This window comes from Rhagoletis pomonella, unplaced genomic scaffold (genome assembly GCF_013731165.1).
Source record: "Rhagoletis pomonella isolate Grant_MI unplaced genomic scaffold, Rhpom_1.0 Rhpom_scaffold_03166, whole genome shotgun sequence".
NCBI lineage: Eukaryota > Metazoa > Arthropoda > Insecta > Diptera > Tephritidae > Rhagoletis > Rhagoletis pomonella.
This window is the reverse complement of record NW_023461719.1, coordinates 1-23726: the sequence shown is the minus strand read 5'-3', so window position 1 is coordinate 23726 and position 23726 is coordinate 1. Positions and strand designations below refer to the sequence as shown.

At 37.8% G+C, this 23726-nt stretch overlaps 1 protein-coding gene across 3 annotated transcripts; it reads right to left on the bottom strand.

Moving 5' to 3' along the window:
- Positions 1-394: 394 nt before the first annotated feature.
- LOC118753995 (myosin heavy chain, muscle) lies at positions 395-21872 on the bottom strand (the record flags this gene model as incomplete). Of its 3 annotated transcripts, none has more annotated exon segments than XM_036488867.1 (10): positions 395-727; positions 1873-2778; positions 2859-4034; positions 4984-5062; positions 5290-6176; positions 7387-7596; positions 12092-12355; positions 15111-15228; positions 18753-19342; positions 21702-21872. In XM_036488867.1, coding segments are annotated over 10 exon segments (4485 nt in total), but the record flags the coding sequence as incomplete, so codon positions are not given.
- Between the last annotated feature and the right edge of the window lie 1854 nt (positions 21873-23726).

Below are 23726 nucleotides of genomic sequence, written 5' to 3'. Positions count from 1 at the left end.
AAAAAAAAAAACTACATACAATTTCAACGGCTGTTTTCGATCAACTCTCACTCGTGTTGTTAGTATTTGTTTCTTATTTTAGTTTAGTTTTTTTTTTTACAAATTGCATGTGTGTTTTTTTTTTTTCCTGAACACTCTTCTCTACGTACATAATTATGTAAGTTCTTGTTAAAGTTAAAAGTCATTTGTTATTTGTATAAAAGCAAAAATTAAATACAATCTGGGCTAGACTGACTTTCTTTCGTACATCGTGGCGAAGAACTACTACATAGACGCAGTAAATATCCGACTTTTATGCGCTTAAAATATGTACATACATACTTGACTAACAACAACAACAGCAACATCGTCGTCATCGGTGTGAGCTTATGCTAGTGTTTGTTTTTTATGTGTGTTTTTGTGTATTTTTTTTCTTTTACATTGGTTTGTTGTTTTTGTTTTTTTTTATAATATTATTTTTAAGAGATTTTCTTGCCTAAGTGCATATATTCCTCCCGTCGTTCGAATTATACATGTTTTTTTTTATTTAAATTAATTAAACAAAAAAGTATTGTAAATAGTTTAAATTAAATTAAACATAACAAATAATTATGAAATATTATTTTAAAATAATTCCTTTAAAAACGAAGCATAGAAATGGCATTTAGAATTCGTTTTCTGGAGCAAGGTCGAATCTTGGTGGGAAAGCCAATCCGTCGAGTTGTGGCCGTACGGACATCGCTCGGGGCTGTTGAGTGCGGAAGAGAAAAAAATAACAAATATTTAGTAAATGTTTTCGATGCAAATGTAAAACGAGAAAAAAAAACGAAAGCTTTAATAAACTATGAAGACAACAAAGTGGATAATGCGAGGGGGTCTCAACAAATTTTCTTTCGGGGGTTCATATGTAAATATATATATATATATATAAGGCAAAACTTTTCAAGCACAGAGCATCGGAACGGCCAAGGATTGACAAACTAGACTAGAACAAAGAGTTGTGTAGTAAACGCCAATTAATTTTGATGAAAATGATTTTTATGAATTTTCTTCGTTTCATATCATTTGCCTGCTTATACTGAGATGATGAGATCGTGCAGTGAGTGCATTCCTATGAGAAATGGTCAAACATATCAGTGCTGTGAGTGCACATTGATTCCCTTTTTGTATGTATGTTTGTATGTGTATGTATGACAAACAGTATGACTGTGCCGTTGTTCTTATAGAACACGGTTTAAGTTAATTTTTTATTTTTTGATATACGTAATTTTCATTCTTGTTTGGGGAATACAACTAAGGGGCGCATAAACGCTTATCTTCGTTCACTTACAAATGTAATGAGAAGTAATTATTGGTCCAGCGCATTCTGGCGGCCACCCTTTGACGCTGCCGGCTACAGTTTACACATACATATATAATAAAAAAGTAGAGTTTTTAAGATTTTTTTTGTTGTTTTTTTAATATTTTTTCAGCTTTTTTGATTTTTTGTTTGTGAAATATCGAGGCATCGTGCTATCGATGTCTCTGATTCAACTACACTTTTCTATCATGTCTTGTGATGATGAAAAATAAATTGAATGTTGCATGGCGTATTTGATTTTGTTTTGTTTTTTTTTTTTTAAATAAGTTATTTTAATTTTTTTTTTCAGTTTTTGGCTGCTTATGAACTACAATTCTCTTTGCATTTATTTCTCATGTGTCGTGGTCTGATGGCACCACCACTCTACAGTTGGACCATTGGCTGTGCCGTATTTAATTATAATCGAGCGCGCATGAATCGAGAGGGGGAGAATAATAATAAATACAAAATAAATCAATAAATAAATTATAAAAGTTTGCAAATTAAAAGTTTGTACAGGTTTTATGAACTTGTTTGTACTACTCTACACTTACCGCTGGGCTGCCACCACGTCCAACTGAGCCGGCACGTCCCTTGGCGCGGAATTTGCTGATAGCCTGTTCGGCCAAGTCAGCGCGTTCCTCGGCTTCTTCGAGTTCTTGCTGTGCTTTGCGGAATTTGGCCAAATTGAGGGCAGCGATTTCTTCGGCTTCTTCGATTTGCCTCTTGTATGTCTTGATCTTCTGTTGCAGTTTGTCGACCAAGTCTTGCATGCGTTCGTGGTTCTTGCGGTCTTCCTCGGACTGGAAGCTCAACTCCTTGATGCGACGTTCCGATTTGCGCAGATTCTTCTGGGCATCGGCGTGTCTTCTCTGTTCACCGTCCAATTCGTTCTCCAATTCGCGGACGCGTTGCTCCAATTTCTGGATAGCCTTCTTGCCACCCTTCAGTGCGTTGGCTTCAGCCTCATCCAAGCGGACTTGCAATTCCTTGATTTGTTGTTCCAAGGCCTTGCGGAGTTTCTCTTGTGTCTGTGCGTGATCTTGTTCGGCGCGGAGTTCATCGGCGAGACGGGCAGCATCGACCATAGCCTTCTTGGCCTTCTCTTCGGAGTTCTTGGCTTCGTTCAGCAGCTCATCCAAATCGGAGTGGAGTGTTTGCAGTTCGGATTCCAATTTCCTCTTGGCAGCAGAGATGGAAGCATTCTGGGCGGAGACTTCGTTGAGTTGTTCGTGGGCATCGGCCAATTCCTGTTCGGCTTGGCGACGACCGCGGTCGGCTTGTTCGAGCAGAGTGCGGGATTCCTCGAGTTCGTTCTGGAGGGCGTTGGCGCGGCGCTCGGAGATGCCCAATTGTTCGCGGGCATCGTCGCGGGCTCTCTGTTCTTCTTCGAGGGCGGTCTGGATATCCTTAAGCTGTTGCTGGTAGCGTTTGATGTTCTTCTGGGCCTCGGCGTTAGCCTAAAGTGTCAAAATCGAAATGAAAAGGGGAAATTTAAAATCGAGTTTGTTATTGTTTCTCCTTCGCGTTTGTACTTTACCTTGTTGGCATGATCCAATGCAATTTCCAGCTCGTTGATATCGGCTTCCAACTTCTTCTTCATGCGGAGGGCCTCAGCCTTACCCTTGGCTTCGGCTTCGAGGGAGGCTTGCATGGAGTCGAGTGCGCGTTGGTGGTTCTTGCGGGTGTTTTCGAATTCCTCTTCCTTCTCTTGGATGCGGCGGTCGATTTCTTGACGCACTTGCGACAATTCCAATTGTGCGCGCAACACCTTGTTCTCTTCCTGTTCCAAGGCAGCTTCGGCTTCCTCGAGGGCGGCTTGGAGTTCATCCTTTTCGGCTTCCAAGCGTTTGCGTGCCTTCTCGATTTCGTGAATGTTGCGGCCACCTTCACCGATCTGGTCGAGCAGATCCTTAACTTCATCGGCAAGATTCTTGTTCTCACGGCGCACGGCCTCCAATTGTTCTTGGCCTTCTTCGTAGGCACCCTTGAGACGGAACAATTCGGTGGAGTAGTTGCGGCATTCCTTCTGGGAAGCATCCAATTCAGCAGCCAAATCATCAACCTTGAGCTTCCATTCGCCAATGATCTTGTCGAAGGCCTTCTGTTTCTTCTCGGCAGCGTTGGCAATGGCGTTGGCACGGTCGACTTCCAATTGCAAGTCTTCGACTTCGGTGGCCAGGCGTTGCTTGGTCTTCTCGAGGCCAATACATTTCTGGTTGAGCGATTCAATGGTTTCCTCAGCCTCAGCCAAGCGAGCTTGCAACTTCCTCTTGGCTTCCTCCAATTCCTCAGAGCGGGCAACACCATCGGATTCGTATTTGCTGCGCCATACTTGAGCCTCAGCGTTGGCCTTGCTGAGTTGACGTTGCAAATCAGCCTTGCCTTCGGCTTCCTCTTCTACCTGCTCGCGCAGATTGTCCAGGTCGTGTTCCAAGTTGCGGAACTTGCCCAAGAGGGTGGCACGTTCGCGGGATTCTTCGTCGGCCAAGCGTTTGGTATCTTCCAATTGAGTGGTCAAGGAGATCTTGATCTTGGACAATTGCGACACCTGCGATTCGGCTTCCTCCAATTGACGCAACAGATCGGAGTTTTCGATTGACAGCTTCTTCTTGGAGGCATCGAAGTCGTTGAGGGTGCGGTTGGTTTCGTCCAATTTGCCTTGCACTTCGTTCAAAGTGTGTTGCAATTGCTTGGCGATCTTTTCTTGGGCAGCCTGGTTAACGGCAATGAGAGGAATGAGAAATGCGTTAATTTTTTTTCTTTGCTTGGGGAAAATTTTGTTTTCGTTCTTCGAAAAGTGTAAGGCGGTTTTGTGTGTGTACTGTACAATTAGTAGTGGCGCATATTTTGTTTTTACAAAAACAGATTTGTTAGAGGTTCAGGGGCTTGGAAGTTAAGAGGCAATATCTATATACAAAACTACGTTCATACTGAATTTAACGATCAATGCTGACTTAGAGGCAAGATCGCATATACAGTGTTTCTCACAAGTCTACGCGCACAAATGGGAAAGTACGGATAGGGCATCCTTACTTTCTCGAGTACGCCGCCCCTGAGGACATACTTAAATCGATTTAGGAATTAATTAAAAAGCGAATCTACATACAAAATAAATTTACAAGTGACAATTTCAGCGTAATTACAGCAGCAGCAATGCGTACAACAAAAACTTTTTATAAATATCCTTAATTGTGTATACCTTCTCGTTGCTAAGGTGGTCAACACCGGCGCGGAGGTCATTCAATTGAGCGTAGTATTCATTCTTCTCCTTCTCAGCCCTAGATTGTGTGAATAATAGAGTAGATTTGGATATGGTTAGAGATGTGTTAAATTGTGTATGGGATTAGAAGTTCAAGAGATACAGAGACAGAGCGAGAGCGAGAGCGGTCGCAAGAGAGTATTGCTTCCGTTGCAGAGCGTACGCGACCCTTTTCAAGTCTTCAAGAGCTTTTTCGGAATTTATGGAACCAGCTCCGTAGAAATTTTTATGTGAACCATTCGAATAATGATTTTCATATGTTCATTTCAAAATAGAGATATGGCATGCATATATTTATCTGTTGTGTATTTGTGGTGGTAGTAAGTGTACTTGTTGTTGGAGGTATTTGGATGTGTTTGCTTTGTATAGCACTGCGGCTTGAAGTGCTTTCACAACATATTACCTTATCGCGGGACAGTTGATCGCAAGCGGCACGAGTTTGGTTCAACTCATTGTGGCAAGTCTGGCGATCGTGTTCAGCCCTGTATTGCATTACAAGAAATTGAAAATTAATTAACCGAAATCAGGAAATCAGAAATTTTTTCACAACAATCGAAAACATCAACACCACTTCCACAAAAAAAAAAACAAATATACAGAAGGACGCTCCACGTTGATGCAGACGGTGTGCGACGCCGAAAAGGCGAACAAACATTCGCCACCTGGAAACATGTATCTCGAAAATATTACAATAACAACAAATACTTACTTAGCCTTCAACTTGTTGAGCTGATCAACCTGTTCGGCCATCTCAGCAACAGCATCGTTGTGCTTCTTGCGCAAGTTGGCCAAGGTGGATTCGTGCTGAATGTTGGCTTCCTCCAAATCGCGGCGCAATTTGCTGAGTTCGGCTTCGCGTTTCTTGTTGAGTTCGATTTGAGCAGATGTAGCACCACCGGCTTCCTCAAGACGCTCACCCAATTCCTCCAATTCGCGGGCCAAATCAGCGCGTTGCTTCTCAGCCTTGGCGCGAGCTTGACGTTCAGCCTCAACTTCCTCTTCCAATTCTTCAATGCGGGCCTGCAATTCCTTGATCTGGCGCTGGTGCTTGCCAACACCGACCTGTTCGTCTTCCAATTTGGCGGTGATCGAAGACAATTCCTTGTCCTTGCGTTGGATGGTCTGCTCCAATTCCTTCTTGTTGCGTTCCAAGTCAGCGACGGCTTCCTGGGTGAGTTTGAGGTCACCCTCAACCTTGCGCTTAGCCTTCTCAACATCACCGCGCAATTTCTTCTCACGCTCCAACGAGTCCTCCAATTCATCGAGGGTCTGTTCGAGCTTAGCCTTAACCTTGTTCAAGTGGTTGATCTTGTCCTCGGCGGCTTGGAGTTCCTCACCAGTCTTCTGGTTGCTTTCACCTTGCATCTTCTTCTCCTTGTTCAACTTGTTGATGAGTTCATCCTGGTGGGCGATCTCATCGTTCAAGTTGCGGATTTGGTGATCCTTGGTGGCCTTATCTTGTTCAGCCTTCTGGACGTTCAATTCAAGATCCTCAATATCCTTCTTCAGGCCAGAGATCTCTTGGTCAGCCTTCTTCTTCTGTTGGAACAGTTGGTTGCGGGCATCTTCCTCTTGGCTCAAGCGGTCTTGGATATCCTATTGAGGGTGAGAGAGGGTGGGAGAGAAAACAATTGTCAGGTGAGTACAAAAGTATTCGTGGGATATATTTAATAGGCGTATGGTGTGTATGTAGATATGTATAGCTTTATGACTCTGAATTGATTGGCCAATTCACTCACTCACTCTATAACGCGCGATCGTTTAACGATCACTCCACTCTTGAGCTGCTACAATATAAGCTCTGTTATTTTTAGCGCAACGCACAAATGTACCGTTTTACTGTTCGCGCTGAATCAAAAATTGAAATTGCTGCTAAAAATAGCGTGCACACTCTTCGTAGAAGGTTTCTAATTATTCGTTTTTTTTTTGTTGTTGTTTTTCTTGCTGGCTTGCTTGCTCTCCTTTTGCAGCTGTGATCTATTGCGGCAAGTGCAAATTCTCACACACACACACGCATAAATACCAGAGCATTGATTAATTTGCAATGCCTGTGACTGTTGATGTTATTGATTTGCGATTTGCGTTGGTTTATGGTGCTTGATGGCCGCACTTAATGAAGCGCGACTGCATGTGGATCGCAAGTTGTAAGAATTTGACGAGGATCGCCAAGTGTTTACAATAGATAATTTTGCTGTTTGCTTAGTAAATTTTTATGAATATCGCCTTGAGCATTATTGCCTGTTTATAATGTGTGAGCGTGCGCGCACACAGGTACATAAATATGCAGGTATTCGCAAATTAGCTCTGGCCCCAGGTAAGTGGATATTATAGAATGAGCCAAATGGTAAACGAGGCGGAACAATGAGATTATCGTTAATTAGTGATACAAATGGAAGACTTTACATTTTTGCAGTTTTGAGAAGCCAGCGATCTTAATCAAATTTTTCAAGAAAATTAAAGAGATTTTTGTATTATTACTGATACTGCGAAATTATTGCGAATCTGGTTCATGGGGGAATTTTTATATTTCCTTGAAATACATATTAATCAAAACATTCAAGAGTTTGCACATTTTTGCCGATTTTTCTCATCTGTTGAACGCGAAAATTCAATAAAAATTTTTAACGAACGCCGATTGGTCCGCCGTATATCTACTCATTCCTGAATACACAATTTTAATTCACGGAATTGATTTTTTTTTCTGAACAAATAAAGATTTTTGCGACTGCAAGGCTATCGCTCCGGCGATGAGGTGCATGATTTTATGAATTTTATTTTGGTGATTGATTTCTGTTTTTTTACTTACGCGCAATTGGTTTTCGAGGTCGTTCTTCTGGGCAGTCAACTTGGCGTTCCTCTCCTGGAAGTCTTGCAATTGACCCTTCTCACCGGACAGCGAGTCCAAAAGGGCAGTCTTTTCAGCCAACAGCTTAGCGTTGAGGGCTTCCAATTCCTTGCGTACTTTCACTTCAGCGGCATGCAATTCCTCAGCCTTCTTGGCCTTCTCTTCTAGACGCTGCAATTCGAATGAATCAAAAGGAACAGATGGTGTTTTAATATCAGTGGATAAATTTGCGATGTCTTGCGGCGCTGCGGCGACGGCGGCGACGGCGGCGGCAGCAGACGAGTTGGTGGTGTTGGTGTTTGGTTCGTCGTTGGGAGCTGGTATGGAGTCAGTTTGGTCGGGTGCAGCATCAGCAGCATTGGTATGACCATTTAAGGCAGCTGCTGTGCCATTTTCGATGACGGGTGGGGCTTCTCCATCTGCTGCTGGCGCTACTGCTGTTGGCTCAGCAGCATCCGTGGCTGTGGCAGGCGCCGCGGCTGCCTTTTTTGATTTCTTTACCTTTTTCTCATCAGCCATATTAGAGGTGTGTCCTTATAGTTTTTTTTGTAGAATTTCTATTGCAAAGGATAACTGCTCGGCTATGTGAAGCGTAGCGTTGTAGACGGATTTAAATGCCCGTAGAATTAATAACAGTTTTAGAAAAATAGTAATTCGCAAAACCTGCTGAGCGTTTAGCTTTTAATGAGCTTTCGCATAGGTGAGCGCTTTCACTTGTGCTTTCGTTTGTTGGTCTCAAAAGAGTCGTTTTAGGGCAAATATTTTCAAGGCTTTTTGCAACTAATACTATTTTATTTCTTCGTATTTAAATACTGTTTTATTTTATTTTTTTGTGTTGTTATTTTTTAATATTTTATATGTTTGCTTAATAAACTCCAAAAAACGCTTTGGATTCGATTTGATTTCGTTGCGGTCAGCTAGTGAACTGAACTGCGGCACGACGCGTTTAAAGAACTAGGTCCGACTAGCTACTGGTCAACAGCTGGAATGATGATGAGTGCAGCAGCAATGAGCAATTCGAGCGGCGCAGCTCAAAGAAGAAATTATTTCAATTCAATTACAATTACAACTACCTACAACTGTGTATGTATGTGCGTAAGTGTGTGTATGTGTGGGGTAAATAAATTTAGCAACGCCCCGAATATGATCGAATCGAATATTCTGCGAACGATGTGTTCAACACGTTAATAAATCTCATATTTATGCGCTTCGCCGAAAAAGAAAAACAAACAAACAAACCACAACAACAGCAGCAGCAATAACAACACAAGTGTGCACATTCCGGCAAGGGTTGCATGTTGTTGTTGGTTTTCCTTCTGTTTTCCGCAACAAAACAGGCCGAACCGCCGAGAGACGCTGCGCTGCGCGGAGCCCCATTCTTGTATGTGGCGCGATCAATGATATGGCACAGGTGTTGCGCTACAAATCCCACCAGCCACGCATATTTGGCGCTTTGAGATCGCGGTATTTAGAAAGTTTGCCATGATTGCTATTAGCGTTTGGCTGTTGGCTGCTGGGCTGTGGACTTTTATTGTTGCTGCTTTGTGGCAGCATGAGTAAGATGGCAAATAGTTGCTAAGTCAGCTGCGCCTGCCTGCTTGCACATACGCCAATATGAGTTGGCCAAATTATTTTGATGAGGTTTCAATTAGAAATATTAATAAGTGCCCGTAGGCAGCGACAAGAAAATTCAATTGCCAGCTTTTTTGTTGCTGCTTGCAAGCGCTTTTTATATAGTACACCGATGATAAAGGTATTTCATTATTCATTCCGGCGTCCGGCGTCCGGCGTCCGGTGTCGACGACGACGACAACTACGATGAGTTGACTCGAGTTGAGTTGAGTGCTGTTGTCCACTACAGCTGTTTCAGCTGTTGATTGAGTTGCGCGCTTAGCTGGCGCTGCATTTACAGGGGCCAGGAAGACATACATTTGTATGTCACACTGTAATCATACATATATGTTTATGCATGGGTAAATGTTATATTTGTATATTCGTGTGGGCAGCTTCTTGCGATGAGCCATGACAGCTGGATTGAAACGGAGCAACTTGTAGAACTTCAAGCAGCAGCCCAAAGATGAAAGAAAGAAGAAGAAGAAGCTGCCAACGCCTATTGCTTATGTTCAGGGACGTTTGCTTGTCGCCAAAGGACACATATCTAATAGCGGGGCGCGCCTTCAATCAACACTAATTGGTTATTAGTCATTTCTGTTTTTTTTTTTGGTTTTGGATTTGGATTTTTTAAAATTTCAGTCGCCATGCGAGTAGCAAACTGAACAAAAAAATGGATGCTTTAAAATGGTTTCGCGCAAAAATAAAAAAGGCCAATATTTAATAGTAATCGAGAGTGTTAAATCAAAGGTATGCCGCTACTAAATGGCTTTGTGCGAAAATTCGCGATTGTTTACAATAAATTCAATGTGCTAGACACATGTGTCTGTAAGTACACTTTTATGGCGCCCACTCCATTAAAGTAGGGAAATTATTTGCAGAGAAATTCCAAAGAAATACAAATTTGTGAGTATATTGCTTATATTTATTCCTTCCATAGAACTAAGTGTAAGGAACTATTTCCATCGTTAGAGTATTGGGTAGCACAATTTTTACGATTTTAGAAAAAATATTCTCGAAATTTTTTTAAAGAAATTTACAAACAAAAAATAAATAAATTTACAAAAAAAACTAAGAATAATAAATAATAATAAATTGTTGGAAATAATTTCTAACCAACAGTTTTGGAAACTAAATTCTTTCTAAGAAAAATTTTTAAATTATTTTTTTTGAAAACACATAAAATAATGCGTTGTTACTGAATATTTTGTGAGGGGAGAATTGTGGGCCAGTGTGAAAATGGCAAAAATTAAGATATTAGAAAAAATTATATCAGGAAAAAGTATGAAAATCTTTGAAATAGTGTATGTGATTTTTAAAAAGCAATTTTTTTGCAATCTTTTCTTTTCGTTTTTTTTTTTAAATCTGAAGAAAGATCGAAAAAATTTAACAAAAAAAAGTGGAAAAAAATTTTACTGCCTTGAAACAGAATTAGGAAAAATATTTTCTTATTTCGAACTTTACGCGTTCCTTGAATAGCGTTATTTAATATTTTCCAGCAAAAAGGTTTTTTTCCTTTACTGGTGTGTAAAAAAAAAATGTGGGAAAGATTTCCAAAAAAATCGATTAAGTTTTACTTCGAAGCGGAGCGCTTCATATACTACCGATCACTATTTCCAGCTGTGCAGCCGAAGTATCGAAAAATTACGCGACTCTACGACTCGATGTGTTTGCTTCTTTTTCCTAATCAAAGTGTTGACTTCCAAGAAAACAAACGCGATCTACAATGTCCAGTAAACAAATCGACTTAAGTGAGCTCTTAAATTTGTTTGCAGCTGAGTCATCGCTCAGTTAAGAACGCGCTCCCCATTTATAAACAATATATTGAGCTGCCAGGCCGCGAAAAGTAAGTAGTAAATGAAAAGAAACTGAGCTATACAACACTAAATTGCTCATGTCCATAAGCATGCAAAATATTCGTACGAAAATATATTTTTCCAATTATTTATGTATATATGTATATTTTTAGCTTCGCTTGCACGACGCGCACCTCTAACGGAATTATACAATTCATTTAGAAATCAAATCAATTTCATTGCATATACTTGGAGGGGAGCCATATGGCGTCACAGCTCATCGATTAAATGATCGTTAGAGTGTTGTTGTATGTACACAAACATACATACATACGTACAGATTCTTGATGTTGTATGCATTCGCATTCAAAGCGTTGAGCAGCAGCCAGCAATGCCCGCACTGTGTGTGGCGGCAGCAAGGCGATCAAATATTTTTATATTTTGGTACACGGGGGCGTATGATTAACGCCAATCACATTGGTAATTCATACACAGCATCATCGTCAACATCATCGTCAACATCAACGGAATCATCAAAAACAACCGTTAATACTCAATCATTCGATTTAAGTGCTAAGCGCCAATTTCGTGCTGCTGCTAGTTATCGGCTGTAATCTTACGTTGGCATCGGCAGCGAGCGCAAGAATGAAATACATAAAAAATAAATTCGAATATTGAAAAATTGAACGCCATTGGCTCGAATGCATATGCGCTAATTATGTGAACACACTTGCCAACATTGTCAGAAATGTAAGCCAAAAGGCCAGGCGTTGGGCGATGTGCAGAAAAAAAAAACCAAAAAAAAAAATGAAGGCGAAAAAGATTAGGATTTCGTGTGTTTTTGTTTTTTTTTTTTTTGCTGAAAAGGAAGTCGTCAAGTCAAGTGTGCGCGTTCAAGTTTTATTTTTAAATGCTGCTGGCGTGTTTTTATTTCTCGCCGCACTCATTGAATGCGGAACGCATGAGCAACTCTGCAATAGAAAGAGTGATGCATTCGAGCAGGTGCAATGACAGCATCATGAAATATTTTTTTTTTTTCTTTTCGTTTGCATATTTTGAGCCTCTCACAAAGGCAAATTCTTTAAAGGCATTTGAAGCAGCCTCAAACTATCTACGCTCACTCGCTCGTTGCACAAACACCAACAAAACACCTCGCTTGCCTGCTTGGTGGCTGCTTAACCGTCCGTCAGCTAGCTGCGCTCTGAAAGGCAAAACAAGAAAAAAAAAACAAACTTCCATTTCGTTATACGTATACTCACAGCAATCTCATCCTCAACGCGGGAAACGTTGAGCAAAGGCTTGATCTTCTGCCACAATTTGTACCATGGCCAGGTGCGGAGTTGCAAGTATTTGCGCAAGTTACGTTGCACAACTTTGAGGGCCAAACGTTGCTCTTGCAATTTCTTGAAGTTCCTACGGGCCAAGTAACCACGAGCCCAACCTTGCATCCAGGACATGATTTTGCCGAGACGTTCATCACGGAACTCTTCCATCTGACCGAGGACACCAGCGCGGAAGAACACCTATTGGTTTTTACAAATTTTGTTTGCGTTTGCGTTTTTTTTTTTTTAAGAAAGCGGAGGCGGAAGAAAAGTGTAGAAAAAATAAGGGTTAATACAAAAAGCAACTTATTTGGCTGTGATATGCCACACATACAGAGCGGGTGACTATACGAGTGAGCTGATTGCGAGTCAGCGATGGCTGGAGAAAGAACGTTATTTTTTATTTGAAGCAAAAATGAAAAACAAACATTTTAAAAAAAAAAAACAAAAAACATTTGTTCGCGTTTTTCGCTCTCAGCTCACTGCTAGTCTACTCTTTTTTTAAAAAGCGTTTCAACATTAATTACGTTCATTATGGTACAAAACAGATATTCATGATTTTTGGAGTAATTAGGTGGAGGATGAAAGTAACAACGAACAAAACACGCGAGTGAAATGTAAATAAAAAGGCGGGATTTAAAATAAAAGCGTGATTTTTAAAAGCGACAATCAAATGTGGAAAAGCGTAATAGAATATATACATAAGTGGAGATGAGTGAACACATATCTAGTTAGAAATTTGATATATACAATGTAAAAAAAAATGATTTATATATATAAAATCGGTGCAAATGTTGTACTCGCGATCGATTGAGTTCGATCAGTTCGAAGTTTGCAAAGTTCATGAGCACAAATTATTTTATTGCAAATATTTCCATACAAACTGAACGCGCGCTCATTCGTTCATGAGTGTTCAACGCTGATGATGGTGATTTTCAATTATGCTGAACGTGCGTACGGTACGATCGCTGAAGATGATCGTGAAATTTTCGGTTTCGACTATGTAAATATGTACATGAAAGTGTGATTAATGGTTAAACGGAGATGTTTAGTTGATTATCGTAAGTGTGCATGTGTGTGTGTGTGTAAGACTGATTAATTGTTTTTCAGCTAAATTTATAAAAAATAAAATTCATTCGAAATGCTTCAGAAAATAAATATCATTTCATACAAATTCTCTCTAATTGTTTGTGAAGCAATTCAAATGAATGGCATTTTTTAAAAACTGAGCTACTATTTTTTATGTTCAGTTTCGTTTAGATTATTACTGATAAGTTCCACATATAGCTCAGTAGTGTTATTCAGCTTTGTATCACGATTTGTTTGTTAGGAAAAATGGAAAAAATATATCCACATATTTTTTTGTTTTTTTTTTTTAGAATTATGTATATAACCGGAATTAGAAGTTTTTTTTTTAAAGAAATATTTTTACAAAAGTAGTTAGTGTTAAGTTGTTGTCAACAGACAGTTGTTTTGGCAATTTTTTTACATTTGACAAGTGTCTCTTTTTTTTTAGAGAGTTGATTATGTTTTATTAATTTGTTGCTGTTTTAATTCCATTTTTAAACAATTTTATTTCTTGAAATGAGGTACCTTGGTGTTACCCAAGCGGAATTGATCGTCTGGCAAATCAATATGGTTAATAATGATTTCAGTGGCCTTCTTATCTTTATCAACGCCGACCAATTTTTTCGGGCACATAATCCGGTAGCTATACGAGGGTGGTGGGTACATATGCGGTATATGGGTGGATGTGTGCGTGTATGCGTGTGTGAACGTGCAAATTTGGTGTGCGGTCGATAAGTGTTGCAATGGTTGTTTCGTGCGTTGGTGGTGGTATTTTTTTTTTGGGAAAAATTTTGTGGTTTTTGTTGACACGGTTTTGTTGTGTGAGAAAATAAAGGTAATTTCAAGAAAAAATTTTAGATTTATTAACTGTTTTTTTTTTGCCAAAAATTAACTTAAAATTAGTTTAAATGCTAGGGATATTAATGTTCGCAAAAAAAAATTAAAATTAACTATTAAAAAATATTTGAAAAGGTAAATACAAAAAAATCTAGATATTTTTTTTATAATTTCTCCCAAAGTGCCTAGTAAATAGGATCACTTACTTTTTGTGTGGAAATGGTAAATGGAAATAAATATATGTATGTATGTACTTATATATGTAAGGATCATGAGACGAGCATCGAAATCTTTTCCACATGCTATATATTTATGTAAATATGTATGTAGGTATGTGTGGAGTGGATACGCATGATATTACCGCAAAATCACATGCTTGATTGTGGGCCATACTCGTAAACCTAATAGAATAATAAACAAAAGTAACAATGCTAATGAGAACTACGTAGTACGTACGAACATGCCAAATAACGTATTTGTATGTGTGGTGGTGGATCGAGTGTGTGTTTTTTTTAGGGGCATGCTGCTTCGTGTGGATGGGTGTGTAGACTTTCGAAAATGCTTCTTATGCGTGTACATAAATACATAGTTATGTATGTGTGTATATACATATGTGTAACTCCTGCAGCCATAAAAATTACTGACTGCACCGGAGTTCATATATTTTGTGGATTGTTGAAGGTTGGTGGTGTATTGTGGATTGTGGGTTGTGAGTTGTGGAATGTAGGTTGTGGGTCGTGGAATATGAATTATGGAAGGTAACATGTGGATTGTGAATTTTGGATTTTGTATGGGTGCCGTTGATATGGGGAAATTTTTAAACCTCTACATGTACATGTAGAAGGTCCAAGTGTGTATTCATATATGTACGTGCATGTGTGGGTGCAATTGCTTTGGATGAGTACTGGAGATGTTGCAAAAACTACAACAATAATAAATGTGTGTGTGTATATATGTATGTATACCTAAGCGGATTTTTTGTGGCATACACATGTTGGTTTTATTTTTTTTTTTTTTAAATTTTCTACTGTGTAAAGAATTTGATGCGTGCCTTAGTGTTACCCAGACGGTACTGATCTTCATCCAATTCAGTGGATTCGATCAAAATCTTAGTGGCTTTCTTGGGATCGTCAAGTCCTTTGATGCCTCTTGGGTTCAGGATTTGGTAGCTGTTGGTGTAGTGGATATTGGATATTGTTTTTTGTTTAATTGATTCGTGTTTAAAAAATATTTCGGGATAAAAATGTGATGTTTTAAATATGACTGAGTAGAAATGTATACAAAAAAAAAGTAGTTGATATATGTATAAAGAGTGTATAATTAAGATAACAAACAAAAAAAGCTATACTATAGTTTTAATTATCTACAAAAAAAGTAAAAAAAAAAAAAATCCACAAAAAGTGTGGCTATCTGGATCTACAGGCTTCGGGAGTGCATTCAGCAAACAGGGTGTCCAAAAATGCATCGATGTAAATATTTGTGAATATTATAGACTGATGTGCGAGTGGTTTAAGCAAATTATATACTCAGTGAGTAGGCGCAAATGATTCGTCACTTCTTCAAAGATGAGCTGACTTAACATTCCAAAGAGCCATACAAAATTTTATTCTTGCAATGAGTTGTATGCTTGTTCAAGGTTGGGTGTGTGTTTGTGTGGTTGCGAGCGATCAGCGCGCGCCCTACATGGGCGTGTTCCAACTCCACAACACACAACAACAAAGTAGGTTTTCGTTTTTTTATTTTTATTTTTTTGATGTTTCATGAAGTGCATGCTTTCAGTTTTTGTGAAAAATTTTAAATATTTTGCATTCACAAACGAACCAGAGAGGGATTGAGAAACTTAATTAGAAACTTTTTTGCAATCTGGGGTGTCGAACAGTTGAAAAAGTGAAAAATTTTTTTTTTTAGGTAATGTTTTCGGAATAATAAGAAAACCATGCCTTCGTGTGACCAAGTCGATATAGATCTGGATCAAGTGATGTGGACTCAATAAGAATTTTAGTACATTTTTTCGGGTCGTCCAAACCGCTAATGTCCTTTGGATTCAAAATTTGATAGCTGCGTGTGGGAAAATGTGTTAAGAATAATAATAAGAAATAATAGCTTAACAGAGAGAGTTTCGAAAGTTTATAGATTTTGAGATTGTGTTGAGAAGTGTTTCGTGGCATAGTCGATTTCGCGAAATGTGGGAAGAGTGTATCAGAGTAAATGAAGTGTTGAACCTTGAGTTCATATGATTATGTAGATTTGTGGGCGTGTTTATGTCTTATACTGAGTGTTCTAAAAAGTGTTCAAAAAAATATTATATTTCAAGCACATTTCATGAAGTTTTTAAATTTCCATTCAATTTTGCAGCGCAGTTCATGCCAATTCAAAGCCAATTCAAAGAAAAAAAAACAAAATAGCACTAAGAAAAACAGATCTCAGTCGTTCATATGCTTTATATGTGTGTAGGCGTCGGTATGCGCCATTGCGTGAGTCACAAATGCAGAGACTTTTAATCTCAAATTTTGTAAGCTAATTTATATTTTTTATATAGAAAACTTCTTTCGTTTCGTGCCTTTGTGTGACCCAGACGATAGAGATCTTCATCCATTCCAGTGCTTTCGAGCAGAATTTTCGCAGCTTTTTTATCCTCACTCAAGTCCTTAATGCCACGGGGATCAAGGATCTGATACCTGCGATAGAAGTAATTATGTATGTGCTTGAAGTAGTTTGCTTGGATTTATTTATTTGATATGTTTGCTCGATATGTTCGTGTGATGTGTTGGTAAGTGTAAACGTGTGTTTACATCAAACCATAAACAATTTGGTTGGCTACTGTTACTGCTTAAGAGGGGTTTAAATTGTATTTCTGTGTGTTTATCCATATGCTTAACATGCATAGAGACATATGTAAATATCACTACATAGTAGTAGGTTACAAGACAAATACTTAACGCCATGTCAGGGGGGCATCATAACCTATGCAAGAGCTGAAAACGTTCACAGTTTTTTTGTTGTTGTAATGGGTCATAACAGTAAGTACGTAAATTTATGTTGCATTATATGTTCGTAGAGTTTTAGGGAAGACGTGTCTCAATATTAAATAAAATATCAGTTATGTTTCAACAAAAAGTCTGAGAACCATAGGGACGTGAGATATTATTTAGGTGTTCCAGATTGTTGATTAAATTGTTTCAAGAGGTACCGCATTCACGAAGTAGAAACACTGTGTGTTTTCAGAACAACAAACTTACAAATAAGGGGCAAGTGTGACGGAGCAAAAACTAAGGAATGAGTACAAAAAAAAGTGATCCCGAAGGTTAAGGTCGTCATGCCAATCGACGAAGGCTACTAAGCCTGCATATTTAATTCAGAAGTGGAATAGATGGTGGGATCTAACATAAGTAAGAATTTTGTTGTTTATGCAGCGAAATATTTTATATAAATACTACATGTGTATGCTGGGGTATTTTTCAAAAATAGGATTTCAAAATTTTGTTAAGGGTAATTACTCAAACTACAAAAAGTACTTAAAATTATATATATTTAATTAATGAATAAAATTATATGTATGTGATACTTTCAAGGACTATGATTTGCATACTACATATATAAGTTCCAAACCAACCGTAGAGGTTCAACAAAAATACAAAAGGATAGAATGATAAGGACAAATTGTGTCTAGGCAAAAAAAAAATAAATATTTAAGGATTATAAGGTGGGACAAAAATATAAACTACTTTTCAAGTGTATACAAAATACAGGACGAATGCAATTTAATACTGTGAGAGGATCAAATATGGATATGTAGTTTTACCAACTCCAACAAATGTGGGTGCGTTCCTTGGGTACAAATAAGTACGTAAGTACTAAATACAAGGCAATACAACGCAATACGAGTTTGCTGCGTTACCAAATGAACGTGGTTAAAAATATACTAGGTAACTATTACTGGCGATGAAATACTGATGTACGAGTATGTTTCATTTTCGGAAGAGGACGTTAAACAAATACAAGTACTACTGCATAACGGTAGAGTACAGTGCAGTTTGGAAAGGGGAAACGTAAGTAGTTTTTGGTGGATTGAAGACTAAATACATGAAGAATTAGACAAAAAACAGAAACACTTTTTAAATAAATAAAGTAGGAAAACAATTGAAATCTATATATATTTTAAACAGCTGCCTGCCTTAGTATGACCAATACGGTACATGTCGGGATCCAATCCAACCGCTTCCAAACACTTGGCTGCCGCATTCTTGGGTTGTTTCTCAGCGACCATGATGGCTGGGGCCAAGATCATGTAACTATTTTATTTTGGGGGAAGGGAAGTTTATTTTATATAAATTTTGTTTGTTTTTATTTTTAGCGAAGAGGAATGTCAATTGGGAGTACGAAAATAAATAAATAATATTTATATATGCATATCAGTTGCAATGTCCAAGATTATTTATAATTAATTTGTGTACTAAGTTATTTTACTACATTCTACTCTATGATAAACATTTTTCCTACTATCAAATTTATACCTAAACTGACTCCAAAATTATATTTCATTTTTTTTTCTAAAAGCTAACTTTTCGCCTAGTCTTCCGTATTTCTTACTTCACAGTTGTGTACTATAAGTATGTATGTATGTATCCTAACTATATATATAGACATATACATATATGTATTTTCTAAGTATAAATGTACTTTACACACTTACCGTTGCTTGAAATCAGGGTACACCATTCGGTTGGGGAAACCTTTACGACAAATACGGATACCTTCAAGTACACCGTTACATGTCAGCTGGTGCATAACCAAGTGAGCATCCACAAGACCAGGTTGTTTCATTTCATTGGGAATGATGCAACGCACGAAGTGAGGTTGTGTCGAACGCAGAGTGGTCATCAAGCTGTTCAATTGTTCCTTGTAGGCCGAAGAGACGGTAGCGAAACCACCACCCTTCTTACCACGACCACCCTTGGCTTGTTCACCGCCACCAGATTGACCTGGATGATCGGCGAAGATTTCGATCAGCAATTTGTTTTGCGATTTCTTGAATTGATCGACAACAGTGTCGTTCAATGGATCCTTGTTCTTCTCCAACCAACCGGTGATGTTATAGGCGACAACACCAGCATAATGGCCAATAGCAAAGTGAGCTGCCTGTTGGCCGGGCTTTGGTGGTTTGGGCTTCTGGAATGGTGGCGATTTGCCCAAGTGAGTGTTGACCAATTTTTCGGCGAATGTTTGATCGGTGGCCTTGGGGAACATAGACTCTTCTTCAAGGATGGACAAGATACCCATAGGCTGTTTTTTGTGATGAATTGGAGGTAGAAAAATATCGATTAGAAAATTGTCAATTTTTTTTGGTATGAGTAGAGACATAAAACATTGCGTCATATAGATGCATTCGTACATAAAAAGTAAGCGTGCGAATTACCGACTATCGCTACAATATATATATATATATAAATAAACTACTAGCTTTAGAGCAATAAGTAAACATAAAATACTACACAGATGCGTACAACAAATTACAGCAAATTTAGCGCTTACCTTAGCATTAGAGTTTGGCATCAAAATAATACTTTTCTTTTGTTAAAATTTGCGAGCGATTCGACTAATAATTTCGCTGCTACTAAATATTATTAACTACGGTGAGCAAGTATTCATTAGGGTGCATCACTCTACATACAAAAGAAAAAAACGGTACTTTTTCCCTTCGGAAATATAAAATTTATTATATTTTAAGAATTTTGTCAAAACATTCGCTACGGAAACATATTAAGATTTACGTAAGCGGGACCTATTTGAAAATAGCTTCAAAATTGAGTTTTTTTTTTATAAATAAAATTAGTTGTCAAAAATATTTTTTCCAAAAAATTACAGTTTAAGCTTAAAAGATCTGCATAGAAAGGTATTTTCAGAATTTAGAATTTCGGTGGAAGAACCTACTACTTTTTTTTGATGATGCACCCTAATGCGCATAAAAGAAAAATCTTTTTTTATAACAAAATTTTGCATTTTTGTGTGTGTTTTTTTTTTTTATCTAACTACATACATACAAAAAAATGTGTGCAATTTGTAAGTGAATTAATAATTAAATAAGTGCTTGTTTGGCGGTTTGGCATATTTATTTGAACTGCGGCGTAAATCGGTTATTTTGGGCAACTCGTTGTACTATTTAGTAACTGGTTAGCTGAATTAAGGATGAATCAAATGGTCAGCGTAGTAATAACTTTCTCTGCTGTTTTTTTATTTTTTTTTTTATTGCTGGTTAAACTTCTTTCTTGCAATGCGATCTAAATCTCATTCAAATTCTTAATTAAATTTGTGATACACGAGTTAACTTACATCGGCGGTTAACTATAGATTTTCAGTACAAAAATTTATAGTTAACTGCGCATTGTGAATTAACTTTCAAAAATTTCAAATTGTTTCGTTTATTTTCTTAAAATTTTCCATTAATATTTTTTCATTATATTTCTGGCAGTTACTACACGAAAAAAATCGTTAACCATTTTATATAGCTAAAGCCATATTTGACGGGTTATTCACCTACGGTTAATTATGCGTAAGCTGGCGGTTAAACTTCAATCCTATTTTCGACAATTATGCCGGATTTCCTTTAGACATTACACAACAAAAATTTCAATGACAAAGTTCGAGAGTTAAAAAATACTTGCATCACCACTGATATACAAATTGTTATCAAATTTGTTTCCATATGACATCTCTTAAATGGCACACGCTTTTGATCATTTTAATGCCTAGTGGAAATCCGGCATTAGGAAATTTTTTTCTAGCGATTAAAACATTACTTAATTTTTCAATCATTTAAATACAATGGCTAGCACTATATTAGTTTTCTAAAACACCCTTTATTTCGGATAGCGTTTTACTTTTAGTTGTTAGTTGTTTATTTATTTTTTTTTGGTTAATACTTAGGAGATCCCTTTGAACTTAAAAAACTGGAAAGTTGTTCATAGGAACTGTGACAGTTCAACTACGAGGTTTTCGAGCTTGTCTCAGTTCAAAGGGGACACCCATTATTGTTTTAGTATTAAACTTCCGAAAATAAAATAAAATATTAAAACGCATTGTTAGGAGTGTTAAGTGTTAATTAAGGCTTATAGAGAGGATTTATAGTATATAGTATAGAAAGGAGAGATCGAAAAAGCAACAAAGAGTGTGTATGTATTGTTATTATTTGTTTGTTTTTATATTTTTTTGGCATTTTTCGCACGCGTTAAAGGTAGCAAAAATTTTCTACAAAATTAATTGCGACTACAACTTTGGCACGTGGAAAGTCATCTACTGGATCATTATTTTTTACGTAGTTAAAATCTGCATAGCACTGCGACAAAAGTTATTATTATTTTATTTTTGTTTTTTTTATTACTAAATTGTTCAGTGCATTATTCGGTATACAAATATTTTCGGCATGTCGAAGATTAGCAACTACTATTTAGAGTACTAAATATCTTTACGAGATTAGATTTTTTAAGCTGCTATTTTTTTGTACTAAATAATTATTGGCTATTTTTGCGCGAAGCCTTTTAGCATAGCTGTTATACCAATTTTTACAGCAAATTTTGCGCGCGCGCTAATGTTTTTCATCTCTTTGTTTTTCGTTTCGTTCTAATTTTGTGCTTTGCCAATATACCTTCTCAATCAATTCAATGCACATCTGCAAATCCATGCCGAAATCGATGAAAGTCCATTCAATGCCTTCACGTTGGTATTCTTCTTGTTCCAAAACGAACATGTGATGGTTGAAGAATTGTTGCAATTTTTCGTTAGTGAAATTGATACACAATTGTTCGAAACCGTTGTACTGTTTGTGAGGAAAATGTAACACAAGACACAAGACATGAAAGTAATGGTTGAAAGGTTATAGAGGATAGATGGAGGTGGAGGTGGCGGGGGGTTAGTTACGTGGGGTACAGTAAAGTTGAGTTGAGTTGAGTTGAGTAGAGTTGAGGTAGGTGGGTAGGTTTCAGAGAGGTTTTTGTGTTTGGCGGTCAGCGCAGGCAGATTACAAATTTGTTGTCGTCCAGGGTGGTGCACAGACACACACGCAAGTCAAATATAGCAAGCATAGCGTGCAATACACAAAACAAGCAATTGAATGAATTCAATACATGTGTCTGGGTGTTGGTGTTGGTTGCTTTTTCTTTTTTAGGGGTCCTTCGTGCAAACATACATTTCTTTTTTTTTTTTTTTTGGATGCAGTGTGCGTACCACTTGGTAAAGAGCACCAAGCAGCGCACGTTAAGTCGTTATTTACGTCAATAAACACACACACACATTACGCACAATACCTAAAAAACGCTTTCGCTTACTTGCATTCCCTAGCTATAACTTAAATTAGAGAGAGTTTTCATCTAAGATTGGTTTTACGACAATTTCCTACGCTCAAATTAACTTCTGACCAATATCGAATGCCCTTTTTTATCTACCCTTCGCTCTGCGAACTGCGCGCGCAACCAACCTTTTCAATCATCTCAATACAGGCCAACAAGTCCATGCCGAAATCGATGAACGCCCAGTCAATGCCCTCTTTCTTGTATTCTTCTTGTTCCAAGACGAACATGTGATGGTTGAAGAACTGTTGCAGTTTCTCGTTGGTGAAGTTGATACACAATTGCTCGAAGCCATTGTACTAATGGTGGTGCAAGTGGTGCAAGTGGTGCAGTGGTGCAAGTGGTGCAGTGGTTGTAATATATGGCAATTTTTACAATACAAAGATGTGGGGAATACATATGGATATAACAAATTACAACAAAATAATCACTACATAACCTTACATAAATAAATGATGAAGGGATGGGAGCGAAAGCTAATAATTGGGGTAGTGGAATTGTTCGATGGAGGTTTTTTGTGTGACAATAAATACGAAACCAACTGTGCTTGTGACATTAATGTACATACATACTATAAAATAGGGATGTATTCTTTTGCATTGGTGCTTTCTAAAGGGGATGGTGCTGCTATTCCGGTGCTTGGCTCAAACGTGAACTGTACATATAACGCATACCAATACCTGTTATTTCGCGCACGTCGATTGTTCTAGCGACATTTTTTTTTCGCAAGTCCCGCTGTACTATTTTTGAGCTTGTTTTAACAAAGAACAAGAAATTTCTATGCTAATTGTATAGCGTTTAGACAAAAAACAAAAACAAAGTGACAAACAAGTCTTAATCCGTCACACATCTAAGTTACACAATTAGTTACTCAATTCTTCATTATTATTGTTATTTTTTCTTCTTTTGGAATAAGCACCTTTTCAATGAGATCGATACAAGCTAGCAAATCCATACCGAAATCAATAAAGTCCCAATTGATACCCTCTTTCTTGTATTCTTCTTGTTCCAAGACGAACATGTGATGGTTGAAGAATTGTTGTAATTTCTCATTGGTGAAGTTGATACACAATTGTTCGAAACCATTGTACTATGATATGGGGCAATATATGGCATATTAGATGAGTTGCTTGCTATACTTCAAGGAAGTGTACGAAGCAAAAAATTTGGCGAGTGAGTAGTGGGTAGTGATCGGTGAGTGTGCGTTTTCAGTGCGTTCATGTGTGTGCTTGTGCGCTGCATTCGCTGCAGTCTAAGAATGTCTACGGATTTTCGTATTTGGTTGGTTTGTTTGGTGTCTTTGTTTTTGTGTGTATATATTTACT